This window comes from Theobroma cacao, chromosome 7 (genome assembly GCF_053813885.1).
Source record: "Theobroma cacao isolate CCN51 chromosome 7, ASM5381388v1, whole genome shotgun sequence".
NCBI classification, from domain to species: Eukaryota; Viridiplantae; Streptophyta; class Magnoliopsida; order Malvales; family Malvaceae; genus Theobroma; species Theobroma cacao.
This window is the reverse complement of record NC_142645.1, coordinates 8607029-8627089: the sequence shown is the minus strand read 5'-3', so window position 1 is coordinate 8627089 and position 20061 is coordinate 8607029. Positions and strand designations below refer to the sequence as shown.

General features: G+C 33.4%; 1 protein-coding gene across 1 annotated transcript; it reads right to left on the bottom strand.

Moving 5' to 3' along the window:
- Nucleotides 1–15423: 15423 nt before the first annotated feature.
- LOC148761624 (uncharacterized) lies at nt 15424–19702 on the bottom strand. Its single transcript, XM_088808668.1, has 5 exons — nt 19072–19702; nt 18779–18997; nt 17838–18128; nt 15619–16893; nt 15424–15506 (listed from the first exon to the last, which is right to left on the bottom strand). Exons 1-5 carry the CDS (start codon nt 19700–19702, stop codon nt 15424–15426), a joined length of 2499 nt encoding a protein of 832 aa, XP_088664794.1.
- Between the last annotated feature and the right edge of the window lie 359 nt (nt 19703–20061).

Below are 20061 nucleotides of genomic sequence, written 5' to 3'. Positions count from 1 at the left end.
TCTTTCTTCTTCTGTCTTCCTCTTTCTTCCTCAATGGCGTCTTCTCTCACCACCGTTGACTCTTCCTTTCTCTTCCTCTCTCCTTCTTCTTCTCTATTCTCCTTTCTTTTTCAGATCTTCCTTTCTTTCCCTCAGATTTTCAACTTTCTTCTACTCTCTCTCAAAACCCAAAAAACCCATTTCTCATTTTTGGTTTTCTTTGAGTGTTTTGGTTTCTTTTTTCTATTGTGATTCTTTGATTGTGGCTAGGTAGTCGGATGGTAGTTTTTTTTTATCTGATTTTGTGGTTTTATTGGTTTAGAGAATGGGATTGTTTTTTTTTTTTTTTGATCTGGTTTCTTTTGAAAGATTATGTTTTCTGGGTTGTTTCTTGGCTTCTCCCACAAAATCCCCCTTTTGAACAAAAGTTTTAAGGTTTTTATAGAACCCAATTGTCCAAGGCAATCATGCTCTTCTCAGCATGATTTCCGGATGGGCGGCTTTCAAGTCAAAGAAAAACACTGGGAGGTGACCCCCAGATCAGTTGCCTTAGAAAGCATTGAATGCTCCGAAGGCGATTTGACAATGGAAGCCTCTCTATTTTTTTTTCTTTTATTTTATTTATTTTTTATTTTTATTATATTATATTATTATTTATTTTTTTTGGTTAATTTTGAATGGGTGTCTACAGTAGGGTTTACAATCTCTTCCTCCTAGCTTATCTTTCTCAACTTGACAATACAATCAATGGGTGTTGATGTCGGTTTAGCTCCAAGTAATCCATGTTCTTCCAACAAATCAAGTGCATATTTCCTTTGACATATTGAGATGTCATATGGTGATCTGGCCACTTCAAGTCCAAGGAAGTATTTCAGAGTGCCTAGGTCTTTAAGTTTAAACTTTGAACTTAAGTAATCTTTTATGGCAGCTGTTGCTTGAGTGGAGGTACTTCTTACCAAGATATCATCAACATATGTCAACAGGGCTATGAATTTCCCTTCAGCTATTTTCATGGTAAACAATGAATAGTCTGATAGGGACTGTTTGAAACCATACTGAAGAATGGATGTTGTCAACTTAGCATTCCATTGTCTTGAAGCTTGTTTGAGTCCATATAGGGACTTATGCAGCCTGCAAACTAGTTTTGAACCAGTAAGACACTCCCCCTCAATTGTGTAACCCTCAGGCAGCTCTATGTAGACCTTTTCATTTAGATCTCCAAGCAAGAATGTATTGTTCACATCTAATTGGGATAATGACCAATTCTTTGCAGTTGCTAAGGTAAGAAAGATTCCGACTATAGACTGCTTTGCTATAGGGCTGAAGGTCTTTTGGTAGTCAAAACCAGCTACTTGACTGTACCATTTTGCAACGAGTCTTGCTTTATACGTTTCCACTTCTCCTTTGGCATTCAACTTGGTCTTATACACCCACTTACAGCCAACAGTGTGAGAATTTGCAAGCAATGGTAGTATGCTTCATGTGCCATTGTCCTCCAAAGCTTTTAGTTCAACAGCCATTGCATCTCTCCAATGTGAATAAGTCATAGCTTGATGGTAAGTTTTAGGTTCTTGGACATTAGATAATGAAACTGTGAATGCCTTGTGTGCTGGTGATAAATTATGGTGAGTAAGGTGTCTGGATATAGGATGTGAGGTAACACTGTTTGTTTGGGATGGCAAATCAACCTGATATGCTTTTAGATATTTTGGCATGTTTCTAACTTTTAAACTTTTCCTAATTGGTTGCGCTGAATCAACATTAGGGTCTATCATTGGTTGACTAGAACTGTTTTCACTAGGCAGACTGTTATTTTGTGATGAATTATGAGAAATTTCACCACTTCTTGATGTGGAAGGTTGATTTAAGCTTGACGGGTACTCTCTTTGGTGTAATTCAGCTTGATTTTGGTCAGAAAGGTAACAATTTATATAATCTAAATCAAGAGGATCAAAAGAAGCAATGTGCATACTCAGGGGAGGCCTAATAAGTTCAAAAGCTTAAAGCGAAATATTTAAATGAGGCTTTTTTTATTGAAATTAAAAAAAATTATTAAAACTTTATTCTTCTAACCTTTTGAGATGCAAAATTTTTAATTAAACTTTTATAATCAAGTTCTTGTAATATTTCTTTTTTAACTGATAATATAGTCAATGCATTTAATCTTTCTTGAGACATTGTTGATCTTAAATAAGATTTTATTAATTTTAGTTTTGAAAAATTTCTTTCTCCTGAAGCAATAGTAACCGGAATTGTTAACATTATTCTAAAAATATTTAACTATTATAATTATCTTATATTTTTTAAATGGCTAATATAAAATCAACAATCAAAATTTCTAATTCAAATAAATCAACTATCACATAAAATAAAAATAATATAACAATATAATATAAACTCTAAATTAAAGAAAAAAATTTGTAAAGATTAGAACAATAGTACCTAATTGTTGAATACTTATTACAAACTGCAAATAAGGCTCACAACTTTATGAAGATAATAAAAGAATAAACTTCTTGTATATTCTTTGGAGAAAAATTGAAGTTAAAAGAAGAAAGAGTAAATGAGAAAGGAAGATTTCAAAAGTAGATATTATACATTGAAAAAAAATAATTGGTTTTATATATAGGAAAAAAATAGCTGTTGGCAATCATTAATGCCTTGATTGAAAATAAGAGAAATAAGTGAGAAAAAAAAGCTATTGGAGATGATTAAATACATATGACTATTAGTTTATTGAAAATAAGAGAATATAGTTGAGAATTAATAGCATTCTAAAAATAAGGAAGTAATAGAAAATTGAGATTAATTAGGCACATAATTAAAAAAGTGAAAGAACAAATAATTTTATTAATTATTTTTTATTTTTATATATTTTTAATATAATTAATTATATTATAATTATTATAAAATTATAAATCTTTCTTAAAATTGGGACCTCTCCAAATTGAGGGCCTAAAGCCCTTGCTTGGGTGGCTTCACCCAAGGGCCAGCCCTGTGCATACTAGGTGTTTGATGAAATGTTAAGTCTTGGTTTTCATGCTTTGAAGAATGAAATGGAAAAGTATCCTCATGAAAAACAACATCTCCTAGATATTAGGACCTTTTGTACTTTAAGATCATTCAATTTGAACCCTTTGACATGATTTGGATACCCTATGAAGATACACTTATTGGCCCTACTCTTAAATTTCTCTCTATTTTGTGTTTCTGTGGAAGCAAAACATAAACATCCAAACACTTTAAAGTGATCATATGAAGGAAGTCTTTTAAACAACAGTTCATATGGTGACTTGTTATGAAGAACTTTAGTTGTTACTCTGTTGATTATGTGTATTGTAGTTAAAGTTGCATCCCCTCAGAAGACAGGTGGAACATTTGTTTGATGTCTCAGGGCCCTTGCCACAGCTAAAATGGGTTGATGTTTTCTTTTTACAACACCATTTTCCTGTGGTGTACTAGTGCAGGACAGTTGATGAACAATGCCAGTTTTGTTGTAAAATTCAATAAGCCTAAACTCTTGACCATTATCAGACCTTAAACACTTTATGGAACTGTTAAACTGATTTTGAACAAGTTTACTAAAAACAGGAATAATGGATGAAACTTCTGACTTGTTTTTCATTAAATATATCCATGTAAAATGCGTGTGGTCATCAACAATGGTCAGGAAATATCTATGACCATTTCTAGTAGGAACCTTTATGGACCTCATATATCCATATGTATTATTTCAAAAGCAGTTTTGGAGCTTTGAGTGTGAACTAGAAATGGCAATCTTTGTTGTTTTGCCATGGGACAGATTTCGCATAACAAATCACTTGAGCAATTAATTTTTGGAAAACTTTTGTTCAATACGTTGATTCTTTCCATAGAGGCATGCCCCAACCTAAAGTGCCAAAGATCAAAGTTTTTATACTTTGGTTTGAAGGAATTAATAGAAAATGCAAAAGGATTTTTAACAAAGTTTTCAAAACAAAACTGAGACAAGTTTTGTTCAACATGGCTATCCTGCACCATATAAAGGTCTGATGACACCCTAGCAACCTTAGTCACTCTCCATGAAGGTAGGTCATAGATAACACAGTATGAATTAGTGAAAAGAAGACATGATTTCTTAGATTTGGTTAATTCACCTACTGATATGAGATTGAATTTGATGCTAGGAACACATAGAACATTGTTGAAAACTAACAAAGGTGTTAACCTAAATGTTCTTATGTGAGAAACAAGGGCTTTACCATTATTTGGTAGATGAACCAAAAAATCATTAATTGGTTTAGCTAAGATAAATTTGTCTAAAGAGTGACAAATATGATCAGTAGAACCAGAATCCATTATCCAACAATCTTTTTTAATCATAAGGTTACTTATATGTTTAAAACTATATACAGATTATTTGAAGTATTGAAATAAGGCTAGTTTGAAACTATACCTGCAAAGGCAGAGTTGACTAAAGATGGCTTATTTTGTGAACTGTTTGGTGAAGAAACTTTACCATCATTGCAAATGATTCCATTCTCATTCAAGAGTTTCATCATCTTGTTGACTTGCTGCTTAATGATGGACATTTGGGACATAGAACTTGTACTAGCAGCATCATCCTCATGATCCGGTTGTATACTTGCAAACTGATCACCAATAATATTGTTTGCCACTACCTTTCCTTTCTTGTAACTTGCCTTGGTCTTTGTAAACTTAAAATCCTCTGGAAACCCCACCAACCTATAGCATTTTTCTTTAATGTGCCCTTTCTTAACATAGTGTGAACACAGAAGGTCTTTTCTGGACTTTTTCCTTATATCACTAGCAGTTAACATGGCTGAAGATTTTAGCACATGCTGTGTCTAAAGCATTAAGTTCCTCTGGGTTTCCTTTCTCAAAACAAGACTATATACCTTGTCCAAGCTTGGTATAGGATCCATAAGGATAATTTGAGATCTCACAGCAAAAAAAGTGTCATTTAAACCATTAAGGAATCTGTATACCATATCCTTCTGGTATTGATCACTATACCTTTTAAAACAGTTCACGTTGAATCTACCACACTCACAGTAGGGCAGAGGTCTAAACTTCTTGATTCCTCCCAAACTCCCTTAAGCTCTTAAAAGTAGGTATCAACAAATCTAGAACGCTGTTTATGTTACCTAAGGTATATTGTAGATTACATACCTTGGTATCATCCGTCTAAGCAAAGTTTTGCTTAAAGGTATTCCATATCTCCATAGTTGATTCCACGTAGAAAACTATCGACGCAATAGGTTGTGTGATGGAGTCTAGAAGCCATGCTACTAGTAGGTTATTGCATCGAGTCCAAGAAGGGAAAATAGGTTTTGTAGCATCAAGTTTTGGGATGGTTCCATTCATGAATCCTATCTTATTTCTGATTGATAATACTAACAGGAATGACCGACTCCATACTACATAATTACTGGTGGTTAGCTTAGGGTTGATCACAACAGATCTTGGATGATCAGTGTGATGTAGGAAGTAAGGTGATTGAGGATCTGCAATAAGTGATATTGGTGACCTAGAATCTATTGAAGTTTGAGACATTTGAGGTCTCAAATTTGTTGATTTTGACATGATTTACAGCCTTGACTAAGAAAAACATAAACAATATGAAGAATAAGACTGATCCAACTTACTGAGAGATATGATGGATGATGGAGGCTGAAATAGGAGATGAATATTGTAATCAGTGGCTGAAAACTTCAATGATTTCCCCAAATCGACCTCTACAAGAGCCCTACTAGCTTTGATACCATGATAAACAATGAAAAGTGGTGCAAAGAATGTTTTAGGGAATGATTCATTCTATTCACCTAAAAAAAAACTGTATAGAAAAGAAGGCCTTTTATACTTTGCCTTTATAAAGGAATAAGAACAAGACAAAAGAGATGTAACTAATTACAGTATTAACTAACTAAGTACAAATTAAAAAATGCTTAACAGTAACAAATGGCTAGCTTCTCCACATCATCCTTTTAATGAAATGGTGCACTTTGTGTTTTTCTCTTTTTCTTCCTCAAACAATACTGAAACGATGTGTTTCAATATTTATTCCCTTTTTTACTTACAAGTACCTTTTTCCTCAATGTATCTAGACATCTTTGCTTCACTTATTCCTCTTACCTTGCTATTTGCTAACTGTAACTTCAATCGATTCCTGTGCTTAACACTTGTCATTGTTTGTCTTTTTTAATAAAATTTTGGTAAAAGATGCAACTGTTAAAAGTTAAATTCTGTATTACTGTTCAAGCATTTGACTTAACAATAAGTTTATGTTTCTTATTCAAATAATTTGGATTCAAATTCTGATTTTTTCCAAAAAAAAAAACTTAAGCTCTATGTCTTTCCTAATTCAATTTTATTAAAATGAATAATAGGTAACAATATTTTTACTTATTTCAACTAATTAATTTCAATCCAACATCATTCTTTCAGTAAACTTCACCCCAAATCAAATATTGTTTTTGTGCTATGCTTATTATAAAACTTCAACATACCCCAAAAAATACTTATAAGTAACTTCAGAAAGTCTAAACATTAATTTATCATAATCTCATGATCTTGTTGAAAATTACACTTAATTCTTCTACAGTTGAAGTATAGCAGAGTGGGCCTAGCTGAATATCAGACTCATCAAAATGATAAGCATGACATCAAAAGTCTCCTCTAAGGATTTCCAACGATAAGGTCTAATTGGGGTAAAAATTTTTCTTAATTATTACTCTAAAAGGATTTCAAAATTTTAACAATTTCAATAAAAGTGACAAAAACAATCTTTTCTTTGAACATTGAGGAGAAGTTTAATTCAAACAAATTAAACAAACACCAAAAGCCATCGATTTTTGCAAAAGAGAGAACAAACTTGAAAATAAAATAGGACATATTGTCACACAAAAGTAACAAAAGCCCATAAATACAAGTTTACAAATGAAGACACCCATTATTTGAACACAAGTAATATGATTAAAGTCGAACAAATAAAGCAAGCTATCCACTAAGAACACCCCCATTATTCGAACCACTGCCACGGAAATAAACCCAGAACATATGCTCTTTCTAGTCAAATCTTACAGCAGCAGGGGTGCATCTTCCCTCGGATTTAGTTCAAAATGCCACTATGATTAAAAGAAACAAAAATGGGAAAAACTAGGTATAGATTATGAAAGCAATGAGAAACTAAATACAATTATGCTTAGTTTATTTAAAATAGTTAAAACTCACCTAAGCATTTTGGATGCAGTGCTAGTTTCTTCTTCTTTCAATCCACTGTGAAACATTCTTTTGCCAATCTCTCTCAACCATTCTTACCAACCACCATGGTCTTCCAGTTGTGAACACAACGTATCCCGTGCTCAAGCCTAGCACCACTCCACATCCGTAACCCATCATTCCAAGTTTCCAAATGAAAGTTATTGCAGAACCTTCATCTTCCATAAACCTTAGTGCAGGAGATTTTGATCTCTCATCGTTGCCGCATTGCTTTGACAATGGCAAGCCACACAATCCCATGTTGCCACTAAAGGAATCATTATCAAAAGTGTCAAATTGCTTCCCATGGGGAATGGGTCCCGCAAGATTATTTTTCGAAACATTTAGCACTTCAAGAAATGTCAAGTTTGTCATTTGGGAAGGAATTCTGTTGCCAAGCTTGTTTGATGAGAGATCTAATGATTCAAGCACTACCAAGTTCCCCAACGATGATGGGATATGACCGGTTAAGATGCTGTGAGAGAGGCTGAGCAATCGCAATGAGCAAAGCTCTCCAATAACCCCAAGGATTTTTCCAAAGAATCGATTGTTTGAAAAATCTATGGCAAAGAAAATGAGTAATGTTTTTGCCAGCTCTAGCTTCATCTCTAACCTTTTAAATCTCACATTGACAGAAGTTTGATCGTCTTTATCGATTGGACTTTCATAACGAATTCTTGTGAGTACGTCTGCAAGATTACCTTTTCGGGTAAATTTCATAGCATGTAGATTTTGGAAGAAATTTGTTGGCAAGAGGCCACTAAACTCATTTTGAGAGAGATCGATTATTTGCAATGACTGAAAAGAAGGTGTAACTATCGAGTCATCCAGGGGACCATGAAATCTATTAAACATAAGGATAAGAACTTGCTGCATTGAAAGTACACCTAACCAATGGGGAAAGGTATCTCTGAACTAGTTATTTGCCAAATCTAAAATTCTAAAAAAGGTATAGTTAATTAAGGATCGTGGTAGTAACCCTTCCAATTGGTTGTCACTAAGGTCAAGATATGCCAAAATATTACTCTTAACAAAGTTATCGGGGATTTTGCCATGAAAGTCTTTCATCCGTAGGTTTATGATTGAGAGAGTGACGCAGCAAGTTAGTGTGAAAAACAAAAGCTTGCACTTGACAAAGCCTTTAAGATAGATAACCAAGTTTCCAACACAGAAACTTACACTCAAAATTTGAGAAAAATAGAATATTATTCAATAATTCAAAGAAAATAAGTTAAGTTGTCTAAAAACTAAGCCTAAAGGTGCTATTTATAATAGTCTAATCCTACTTAACCTAAACTTGAAGTGCAAATAAAGTAAATTAAAGTAAGGAAGTATTCTACCCTAGGCTTCCTTGGAGTACAAAAGTAAATTCCTAAGCCCATTTTACTTGTCGTCCAAGTAAAATAAAATAAAAGGAAAACCCTAAATACTAAATAGTAAATAAGAAAAATATTAAAATTACTTGTTAAATTATTAGACTATCTATGTCATGCCCCTCCACTTGAGAAAAACTCGACCTCGAGTTTACTGGTATATCTAAATATAAGGGTTCATCTGATGAATGAAATGGGTAAATATCGCCACATTAAATGTCTTAGAAATTCTCATTGTGTTTGGCATATCCACAACATATGCATTGTCATTAATCTTCTTCAAAATTTGGTATGGTCCATGCTTCTTAGGTTGCAACTTACTATAAGTTCCCACTGGAAACCTTTCCTTTCGTAGAAACACCATCACCTGATCTCGTACTTCAAAAATCTATTTTCTGCGATGTTGGTCTATAGCTCTCTTGTATGTGGCATTAGCTGGCTCTAATTTTTGTTTTACCTCTGCTTGAACATCTTGCCACTGATTAGCCATATTTTCAGTAGCTACACTAAATCTAGGAACTTTAGGTAACTTGATCAAGTCAAAAGCATGTTGTGGCGACTTTGTGTACATAATAAAAATTGGTAATTTTCTTGTGGCACTGTGAACAACACTATTATAAGCAAACTCCGCTTATGCCAATGAAAAATCCCAATGCTTTAGTCTGTCTCCATAAATACTACGAATAAAATTACCAAGGGTTTTATTTACTGATTCAGTTTGACCATTAGTTTGTAAATGAGCTGTGCTACTATAATTCAAGGATAAATTAAACATCTTCCACACAGTCCTCCAAATATGGCCAAGAAACTTGCTGTCTCGATCTGAAGTGATGGTTTTAGGCACACCATTTAGACGAACAACCTCCTTGAAAAACAATTTGGCTATTTTGCTTGCATTTGAAGTCTTCTTGCAAGGGATAAAATGTGCCATCTTAGAAAACCTATCAACAACAACAAAAGCAGAATCCATGCCTCTTTGTGTTCCAGGTAATCCAAGCACAAAATCCATGGATAAATCTTCCCAAATGTTTTCTGTAACAGGTAAAGGCATATACAAACCAGTATTTTGGTATTGTCATTTTACGATTTGGCATATGTAACATCGCTGCACAAATCTTATTACATCCTTTCTTAAATGTGGCCAATAATATCTTTCTCCAACAGCAACAATCGTCTTATCATGACCTAAATGACCAGCAAGACCTCCACCGTGCAAGTCTCTAATCAACTTCTCTCTTAATGAAGTTTTAGGAATGCAACACTAGTTACCTAGCATTAGAAAACCATCATGATTGTAATTCCCCATGTATTTTGAAAATCCTCATCTGTATGATATAATTCCCTAATTGTATCAAAACCCGCAACTTCTTGTCACATAGTCATCATCGAATTTGCATGTCTACTCAATGTATTTGCTACTTTATTCTGTGCTCTCGCCTTATGCCTCAACTTAAAAGGAAACTTCTAGAGAAACTGAGACCACCTGGCATGCATGTCTTTATTGATTTGCTTATGGCTATTCAAGTACTTTAATGCCTCATGATCTAAGTACAGAACAAATTCTTGCCCCGACCAAATAATGCTCCCAATTCTTCAAAGCATGTACAACAGAATAAAATTCTTTATCATACGTGGTCCGCTTACATCTCGCGTCACTAAGCTTTTCATTAAAATAAGCTATTGGTTTATTCTTTTGTAAAAGAACAGCTTCTATCCCCACACCACTAACGTCACATTCAACTTCAAATAATGTATCAAAATCTGGCAATGCTGAAATGGGAGTTATACTTAACTTCTCCTTTAGCACCGCAAAACTAGTTGCAGCTTCCTTGTTCCATTGAAACTTCCCATTCTTTAGGCACTCTGTAATAGATGCTGCAATACTACTAAAATTTTTGATAAAATGACCATAAAATGTCACCCACCCATGAAAACTTTTGACTTTTGTTGTTGTTTTTGGGGTTGGCCATTCTCTAATAGCTTGAATCTTCTCTTCATCCACTTGAATTCCATCTGCACTAACTATGTAGCCTAGGAATAATAGCTTATTTGTCAAGAAGCTGTAGTTCTTCAAATTCACATACAACTTATTTTCCTGTAAGAACGTTAATACCTCGAGCAAATGCAAAAGATGCTTTTCTTTTGATCGATTATAAATCAAGATATCATCAAAATGAACCACAACAAATTTTCCAATAAAAGGTTTCAGTACCTGATTCATCAATCGCATAAAGGTACTAGGCTCATTGGTCAACCCAAATGGCATTACGAGCCACTCATATGATTCTTCATTCGTTTTGAAAGCTATTTTCCATTCATCCCCAAGTTTAATTTAAATCTGGTGGTATCCACTACGAAGATCAATTTTTGTAAACATCTTAGACCCATGTAACCTACCAAGCATGTCATCTAGCCTAGGAATTGGAAACTTGTATCCAACAATAATCTTGTTGATGGCTTGGCTATCCACACATATCCTCCAACTCCCATCTTTCTTTGGGGTTAGTAAGGCGGGAATTGCACATGGACTCATGCTCTCTTGGATATGTCCTTTACGCAGTAATTCCTTTACTTTCTCTTTGAGAATTTCACTCTCCTTTGGACTTATCCTATAATGAGGCAAGTTTTGCAAACTAGCACCAGGAATTAGATCAATATGGTGCTGAATATTCCTCATGGGTGGTAAACCGTCAGGTAGATCTTGGTGTGCCTAGAACATAAGCAACCTTGAGAGTTGTAAGGAGGAAGTGCATCTTTTGCTACCACTGAATAAAGTTTCATCTTTCAAAGTGGTCTAACTTGACAATGTTGGTAGCCATCTCTTTTAGTGAAGTTATTTTGAATTCCAATCGCACAAAAAATAAGTTTTAAAATTATTATTGTATGTTGGGTTTAGTTGGAATTCAAAGGGAATTAGGAAAATTGACTTCAAGCTTTTCCTTTAATAGAAGTTATCTTTACAACTTATTTCACCTTCACCACTCGGTATACAAAAGAAAATTATGCGAATAGCCTTTGGATACAATGAAGTCAACATCTAACTTTGTCTTGCACTTTACGAGAATAGATCGCTAGACAGACTCGAGGGTCTCAAAACTGTTTGGACGTAGAGTATACTTTTTGCAACAAGTAGATTATAAGGAATTTGGACTCTTTCTGAAGATGATGGGAACTCAAGTGTTTATGTTTTTTTCTTGAATTTTAATCAAAACATAACGTTGCTCTTGCTCTTATTTTTTGCTTGTCTTGTTTATTTTTGATGTGTCAAAATGGTTGGCAGCAAGTCTTTTATATAGACTTACAAGTGAATCTTTTTTAAGGACACAACTTTTTCATTAAGGTACCTTTACGCCTTAAAACACCTCTGCATGTTGCAAGATACAATTCTTAGATAAAGGTATTATTCCAATAATTACTTTATGAAGGACAATTCATTCCATAAGATATAACTTTTTAGCTACAATATCAAAATATAACTTTTCATATCCAAACTTTTGAACTATGAAAATATAACTTTTCATAACCTCTGGATTTAGAGGTATTTTTTCAACATTTTATTTTAGCAAGAGACATAACTATTCATATGAAAATCGCCTACAATCCAATAGTCACAATATGTCACACTATATGACAATAACCTTTCTATTGATGTGGCTATCGAATGGTCACAACTTTTTATATGAAAAAACATAACTTTTCATTTACAACTTTTCATATTAAAAGACATAATTTTGAAAATATTGCAACAAAAACATTATGCAACAGCACCACAATGATAACAGGGAGGATGAACATGGGCTGACCCAACCTTCTAGGAGTGGTGTCATCTATTGCTAAAAATCTGTACAAGCATATTACTTATTTAGAGTTTAATATTGTTGTTGATACAAATGAACTCATTTTTTTTTATAATTTTGTAAGGAGTGGGGTCAAAGACTCTAAGTAAATTTATCAAAAACTAATTTATACTCTAATATTTAAATACTAAATGATAAAAAAGATTTCCTCTATAATTTACGATTTTATTAAAAGAGTCAAAACCCAAATTAGTCTTCCTCTCCGTCCCAAAAATTTCAGCCCTACTTTTGAGACTTGTAGTGAGGTTTCTTTTCCTCTATCCTTGGCTGCGTTTTTCACTCTCTTAAAACAACTTATTTAGTAATTTTCAACGCAAATTAAGTTTTTAAATACTTTGTGTTAAAATATTTTTTGATTAATTTGATAGTTTGTGACCTAAACAGAATATAACTCATAGAAAATAGTATTGCATGTCAAATAATATCTTGAAATTATGAGTCTTTTTTTATTTATTTTGTAGATATATTATTTGGTTATTTAATTTTGGTATTTAACTTTATATGGTTTGTGGATGCTTATATTTAATTTTAATCAATGAATAGAAATTTGTCCAATTATTGATTATTATCTTGTTGACACCACTCAAAAAAAATTTCTGAATCCATCCCTGAGGATGTCTGGGTGAGGCAAATTAAGAAAAAATGAAAAACAGAACAATTTGGTTTGGTGTAAATAGTGTTAATTGTTCATTCTTCATCAAGATTTGGACCTTTTGAGAAAATTGACAATTATTAAGTTGGGGACAAGAAATAATATGTGCCGGATATGAACCCTCACTGTCTCGGATTTCGACAATTAAAGTAACTTTTTATTCAGTTCACGGTCCAAAATACATATTATCAATTTTCATCGGATCAGTTGAATCGAGTTTTAGTTTCCTTCTGCCATGTGTGATTATAGCAGAGGAAAATCTGTACAACCTTCCTGCTATTTCAAAAATTGGTCCAGTGCTTACACTTCTCTATTAGCCATAAAGTCTAATAAACTTGTCATGAATGCTTCTTCCTTTGTTCCAGTGTTCACACTTGTGTATGATGTATCAAGGGCGAAATTGGAATTCATTTAGCAATCCTTTATCAAAACAATGTAGAGGGGCAATGAAGGAAGGGACAAAGAGTGAAGAAATAAACTGTCAATGGAAGACATATGGAAGCTGTTTATATTCTTTTCAAGACTTTCTTTATCAGATATTTTTGTTGATTTTAAATCTTTGTCTTCTATTTCGCCCTTGATTATTATTCACTCATTTAGTAATAGAGACTAAGTTTGCTGAAGTATGTGAACCTGGGAATTTTGCAAAGACAATACTTAAATGCACCTTATCCTTAAGTCAGGGGACCCTAATTTATTGGCCTTTTAAATACTGATAATGAAGTTAGTACCCACAAGCCTAATGTAAAAGCCAATAAACATCAAGAAAAATGGTGGGGGCTGGATGGGGTAGGAAAACAATATCATCTTACACCCAAAATTTTATAATTCAGAGACATACACCTATCATTGTTTGTTTTTTCTTATGAAATTTTTTATTTACTATGGCGGGTAATCCTGCCATAGATATGGTTTGAAACCAAATATTTCTCCATTTCCTAATTGATGGTTCTGTTAATGAGTCTTTGCGTGGCAATCATCCAACTTTAGGGCTTACCAGAAGAAAGCAACAGTCATGTAAGCCAGTCTTTCATATAATTTGCAAAATTTCGTTCCTTTAATCTCTAGTTACCTGTTATTATCAATTTGTTAATGCAAATGAAATTTGCACAAGCAAGTGATCACTTGAAAAGGAGAAAAATATAACTAAAAGGTTGTCCTGAAACTTTATTTTTTGGAATAATAAGGAAAATTTGAGTTTATTAATACAGTTTTCGAAGGACAAATAGCTTTATTTTTGGAAAACATGAGCAAATTTTGTGCGGTGGTTTATTCATCAATTCAACCGGCTCAACATTGTTCAAGAATTTAATTTTGAATTTCTTCAGCTTGGCAACAACTTCTTTCTCATCAATCCTCTCCTCTGTTGTTGTCCACTGATGCTGCTAGTAAATTTGTCATTGTGAATTAGTCTTAATATTTTACAAGTCCACTTGGAAATTAAGAGAGAAATTATAAGCATAAGATTGCCTGTAGAATATGATTGAATAAAATTATCATCAGTCAATCATTTCTGTTATTTAACAATTAGTTAACACAGTTTTACATGATTGAGAGCTTTTTACCCTACTTGTTTTTTTGTCGGATCTTTAATTTAAAGGGAAAAAGAATTACTATTTTGGATTGTCATATTGATTTATTCGGGTGATTTGGGGTGCTGATTCAATGTTTTGTATGTATTCTTGCTAAACACTTTTCAAGCACCTTCTCAGCTTGCCGAAGTTCTTCCGGATCCTTAAATTTTAATTTCAAGAAGTGTGAGTTATTCTGCTCTAGAAAATGCCTAGAAAATTTGGAACAGGTTCATAATCGATTCCAAAGCTTTAATGAGGTTCTTTTCTGTGAAATATGTGGGTAATTTGACTGCAAAAGATTGTTTTCTTGGAAGAAAAGGTATGCTAAAGCAATTTGAGAAATTAATGAGTCCAATTTGAAGGACAACAGTGCTCCTTAACTGTCAAAACATTTTTTCTTCTTCTACAGTGAGCATCAAGAGACTTAAAGAATTAACATTGATGATATAATGTGCTCAAGAAAAGTTGCAAATGGTTATAAACAACCCAACTAAGTGTGAGAATGCATGGAGTTATATATAGGATAGTTGAAGATATATATCATGTTGAAAATACATACATAATCTCAACAAAATTACATGAAAATCATCTATAAGCAAATAGGATAAGCCCAATACAACTGAAATTATTGACTAACAAAAGCTACGAGAATATATATGAGAAAGTCCACCGCAATATATAGAATGGTAGAACCCATACGACACAGGGCTTGAAAACTCACCTTCTTGTCAAAATCCTATTTTTGGCATTGTCTCAGTGGACAAATTAGCTTCCCTTGGGAGTATTGATCCTTCATTGGAACACATCCAACCTGAGAACATTTGTTAAAACTTGTCAGTGCTGGACCTTCCATCTTGTTAAAATGAAAGAAGGTAATAGTAATTAAGCACTACTTTTATAATTTTACAAGTACTTAAACTCACCTAAGAGCATTAACTTTATTGTATATATCCTTGTACCATATTTTTGCTGAACTCTCTCAATCATCCTTATGAACCACCATGGCTTTTCGGTTCTGAACACAATGTATCCCGTGATAAATCCAAACACCAGCCCACATCCATACCCTATCAATGTACCAAATCTCCAATTAAATGCTCTTGTGATGTCATCATCCCCATCCGATATTGCTGGAGGTGGTTCCAAACCCTCATCATTATCACAGATCTTTGATAATGGTAATCCACACAAACCCAAATTTCCGATGTAGGAATCATTTGAGAAGGTACCAAATTGTTTTTCTCGAGGAATGGGTCCTATGAGATTATTCCAAGAAAGGTTTAATACCATTAAGAACTCAAGATTTATTAATTGTGCTGGAATTTTTCCTTCAAGTCTGTTTGACGAGAGATCTAATGATTCAAGATTTGACAAGTTTCCTAACGAGGATGGGATAGGACCTGTTAAACTATTGTGAGAGAGGTTGAGGGCAAAAAGCGATTGAAGTCTTCCGATTATCTCAGGAATTTGTCCATTAAATCGATTATTTGAAAAATCAATGATGGCCAAAAACGTGTAGACTCTCATGTAGTCCAACTCAAACCCTTTTATTGTGAAAATGAAAGAGTCATCGTAATACACTATATTGCTAGAATATTCATATCTCATGTAGATTGGTCCAGTTATCTTTTCAATCCCATTGCTCATAGCAAGTAAACTTTCAAAAAACTTTGAAGGCAAGCAACCACTGAAGTCATTATGGGATATATCAATGATCCGTAAGAGAGAGAAGGAAGATGCAACTTCAGCACTGACAATCTGACCGTGAAATCTATTGGATCGCAAGACAAGAATTTGTAAGTTATTCAAATTTCCTAACCACTTAGGAAAGGTATCATTGAAGTTATTATTGCCAAGGTCTAGAATTACCAAGTCCTTGCAGTTGATCAAACATTGTGGCACTGGCCCTTCGAATTGATTGCTATTGATGCGGAAACTTCTCAAAAAACAACTTTTAGGAAATATTATTCCAGCTGGTAATATACCATGGAAGTTATTCTTCTGTAAATTCAGGTTAAAGAGAGAGAAACTTAAATTCCAAAAACATTTTGGAATGAATCCACCCAAATAATAGTTTTCAGACAAGTCGAGATCTTTAAGGGAGCTGACATTGCAAATTGAGGCAGGGATTTCTCCAACTAATTTGTTTCTTGTAACGAAGAACCAAACCAACGAATGTGGTAGAATTGGTAACCGTCCTTGGAGCAACAAGAACAAAGGTTAGGAGTTGGAATATTCTTTGAAGAAAGTTGCTTTATAAAAATGAAAATAAAACATTTGTAATGAAACTGAATAATATTTGAGTACTAACAATAAAATCAATCATTTCATTAATTATTTCTTTTTCTTTTAAGTCAACATTTAGTCTTATTGTATCTAATAAAAGAAACTCTCAACTAAGAAATTGTGTTTCTTTTTTCATTGTTAATTAATGTACGGATAATTTCATATGTTCTTAGGTTTAAAGCGACATTTAACCGCTAGTGTTTTATATAATAACTCTGCCTTGTCTCCCTTGTGGCCTTCTCCTTCTCCTTCTCCTAGCCTCGTCTCCATCTCCTCATCTCATCCATCCCTCTCTTCTACCCAATTTCTTTCTTCCCCTCTTTCTCATTCGATTAATTACAAATCGTTCTATTGTTTGGTTATGTAATTTGTATTGAAGAATGAAGATATTATTAAAATATTTAAAACGTTGCCTATATGCATAAATTGGATAAAAAGCAGTAGAAAGGTGATACCTGTCAAATTATTTGAAGAAAAATCAAGATAGGTAAGAAGAGTCAAGCGCCTGATAGTTGATGGAATTACACCTGCAAATAGGAATGTTCCCCTTAAGTTTTTACTTTTGGCTGCCCAGTTTTAGTTTACTATCTATTTCAGGTCAATTACCGTGTAACAATGATTTACTTACTTTGAAGCAAGAAAGTTCATCTGTTAGTATTTTACTGTTTCTTTTTTTTTACAGATGTTGTCCACTAGAACATAATTTTAATTTAGAACAAAGGTGATCAAAATAAAATTTTTTATATAAATTTGACTAATTTCATTTTTCAGAAATTAAAATGTTATATATACTGTTTGTGAAACAGATCAGATCATTAAGCACTAAGCATAAGAATGAGTAGGGACTTTAGTTTACCTTCCAAGTTGTTGTTTTGGAGAGCCAAAAACTTAAGCGAAGTCAAATTCCCAATTTCGGTCGGCACACTCCCCTCCAATTGATTATCATCTAAGAATAAATATTCCAAGTGTTTGCACTTGAATAAACTCGTGGGAATTCTTCCAGAGACTTGATTGCGGTACAAACTAAACTCTTGTAACATAGCAAGTTGATCAAACGTATTCGAGGAGAGATGACCAGAGAGCTTGTTGTATCCGAGGTCAATTATTTGCAGTGAAGAAATATTGAAGATTGAGAAAGGAATGGGACCTGAGATTTTCCAATGTAGTTTTTGTAAGGTAGGAAAATTTCCTATTGAAATTTTATGATCAAAACTTAAGGATGTGGGGGTAATTTACCCTTCTTCTCATAGCACATGGATATTTAAACTAGAGTTATCCACGTGCCAAGCTATTTGTCCAAGCTCATGAGCTTGGCCCGACTCAAGCTATGCTTAGACATGGCTTTCTAGGTGAGAACCTAACTCAGGATATTATTAGTTAATAAATAATTATTTTTTTATCTTTGATTTTGAAATATATTATAATTTATAAATATTTTCAATATTTTAATAATAAATATAATTTATAAGGACGAGTTGGATCGAGTTTTAAAAGCGTTAATTGGATTCGACCCATTAACACCTTTACATGTACACACACAAAACATTTTTCAATTTCTTTTATCATGAATTATTAAAGCAATTTTCTCATGGATCAAATAATACTGTTTTGAAATCCACCACTCATTAGAGATCTAACAATACCAGATTTTCAAACGCAATCTAAATGAAAACAAATTAACATAAATTGCCACAAATGAAAATATATTGTCAAAATCATAAATCTGAACTAAAAATAAAAATAAATTGCCAGCTAATTAATCATTTTAACTTATCTGAAGACCCATCGTAAGCGTACCTGTTAAACTGTTCCCATTAAGATACAACTCCTTTAGTGTAGTCATATTTCCAATTTTTTGAGGCACACTTCCCTCCAAGGCATTGCGAGATAAAATTAAAATTTTCAACTCTTGGCACTTGAATAGATTGGTTGGAATTTTACCGGAAAGATGATTGGATTCCAAATTTAGATATTGTAATTTAGGAAGGTGATCAAATATAGCCGGGGTAAGTTGACCTACAATAAAATTATTAGTGTTGAAATCAATATTTGTAAAGAAGATATATTGATGATTGAGAAAGATATGTAACCTGAAAGTTGATTATTTGACAAATTCAACCATTTCAAGTTAAAAAGATTTCCGATTGCTATAGGAATATGCCCTTCCAGATCATTCTCCTGTAAGAACAACTTCTCAAGATTTGACAAAGAACCCAAAGAAGACGGGATAACACCAGAGAAGTTGTTATCATTAAGAAACAAGCTCTGAAGTTGAGTGAAGGAATCAAACCATGATGGGATTTGGCCACTGAAGTTGTTGTTTCCAAAGTTTATATATTTCAACCAAGACAAATTAACCAAGTCGACGGGCAATGAGCCATGAAAATGGTTAAATTGGGTGTTAAGCAGAGTAAGAAAAGAGAGATTTCCCAAGCGAGGCGGAATGGTGCCTATAAGACCCATGTTCGAAAGATTAAGACCGGTGACTCTTTGATGACTGGAGTTGGATCCGCAAGTGACACCAATCCAATTGCAAACAGAAGTAGTAGTAGACCAGTTTGTTGCTAATAGATTTTGAGGGTCATGAGTGACATGGGCTTTTAGCGCAAGAAGAGCCAATTGGTCATGGACGATGTTGAGTGACTCCGTAGATAAAGTAGCCACAGTGTTACTCAATAGCACCACAACCATAATAGAGAGGAGGAAGTTGATGTTTCCCATAAAGTTGTATTTGGAGTTGAGGCAAAGTAAGAAAGAATTAACTCAGTTAACTTGTTGCATCGTTGCGTTAATTGATGCTCGTTCCTTCAATACTAGTACATGCATGTGTCGAAGTTGGTAATTAAAAGAGTAATCCAAGGACACAAAAGGTATGACTATGAATAGGTTGAATCCATGAAGACAATATTTTTATAGAATTTGTATTGTAGAATTAAAGAATTACTACTTAAAAATTCTAGAATGTTACAATCTTCTCCTCTTCGTTGCCAATTTCCAACGTCGACAATGACCGAAGACTGACGTTTTATGAATGCTTCCTATGTTCTGGTGTTTACACTTGTTTATCTTGCCAAGAAAAA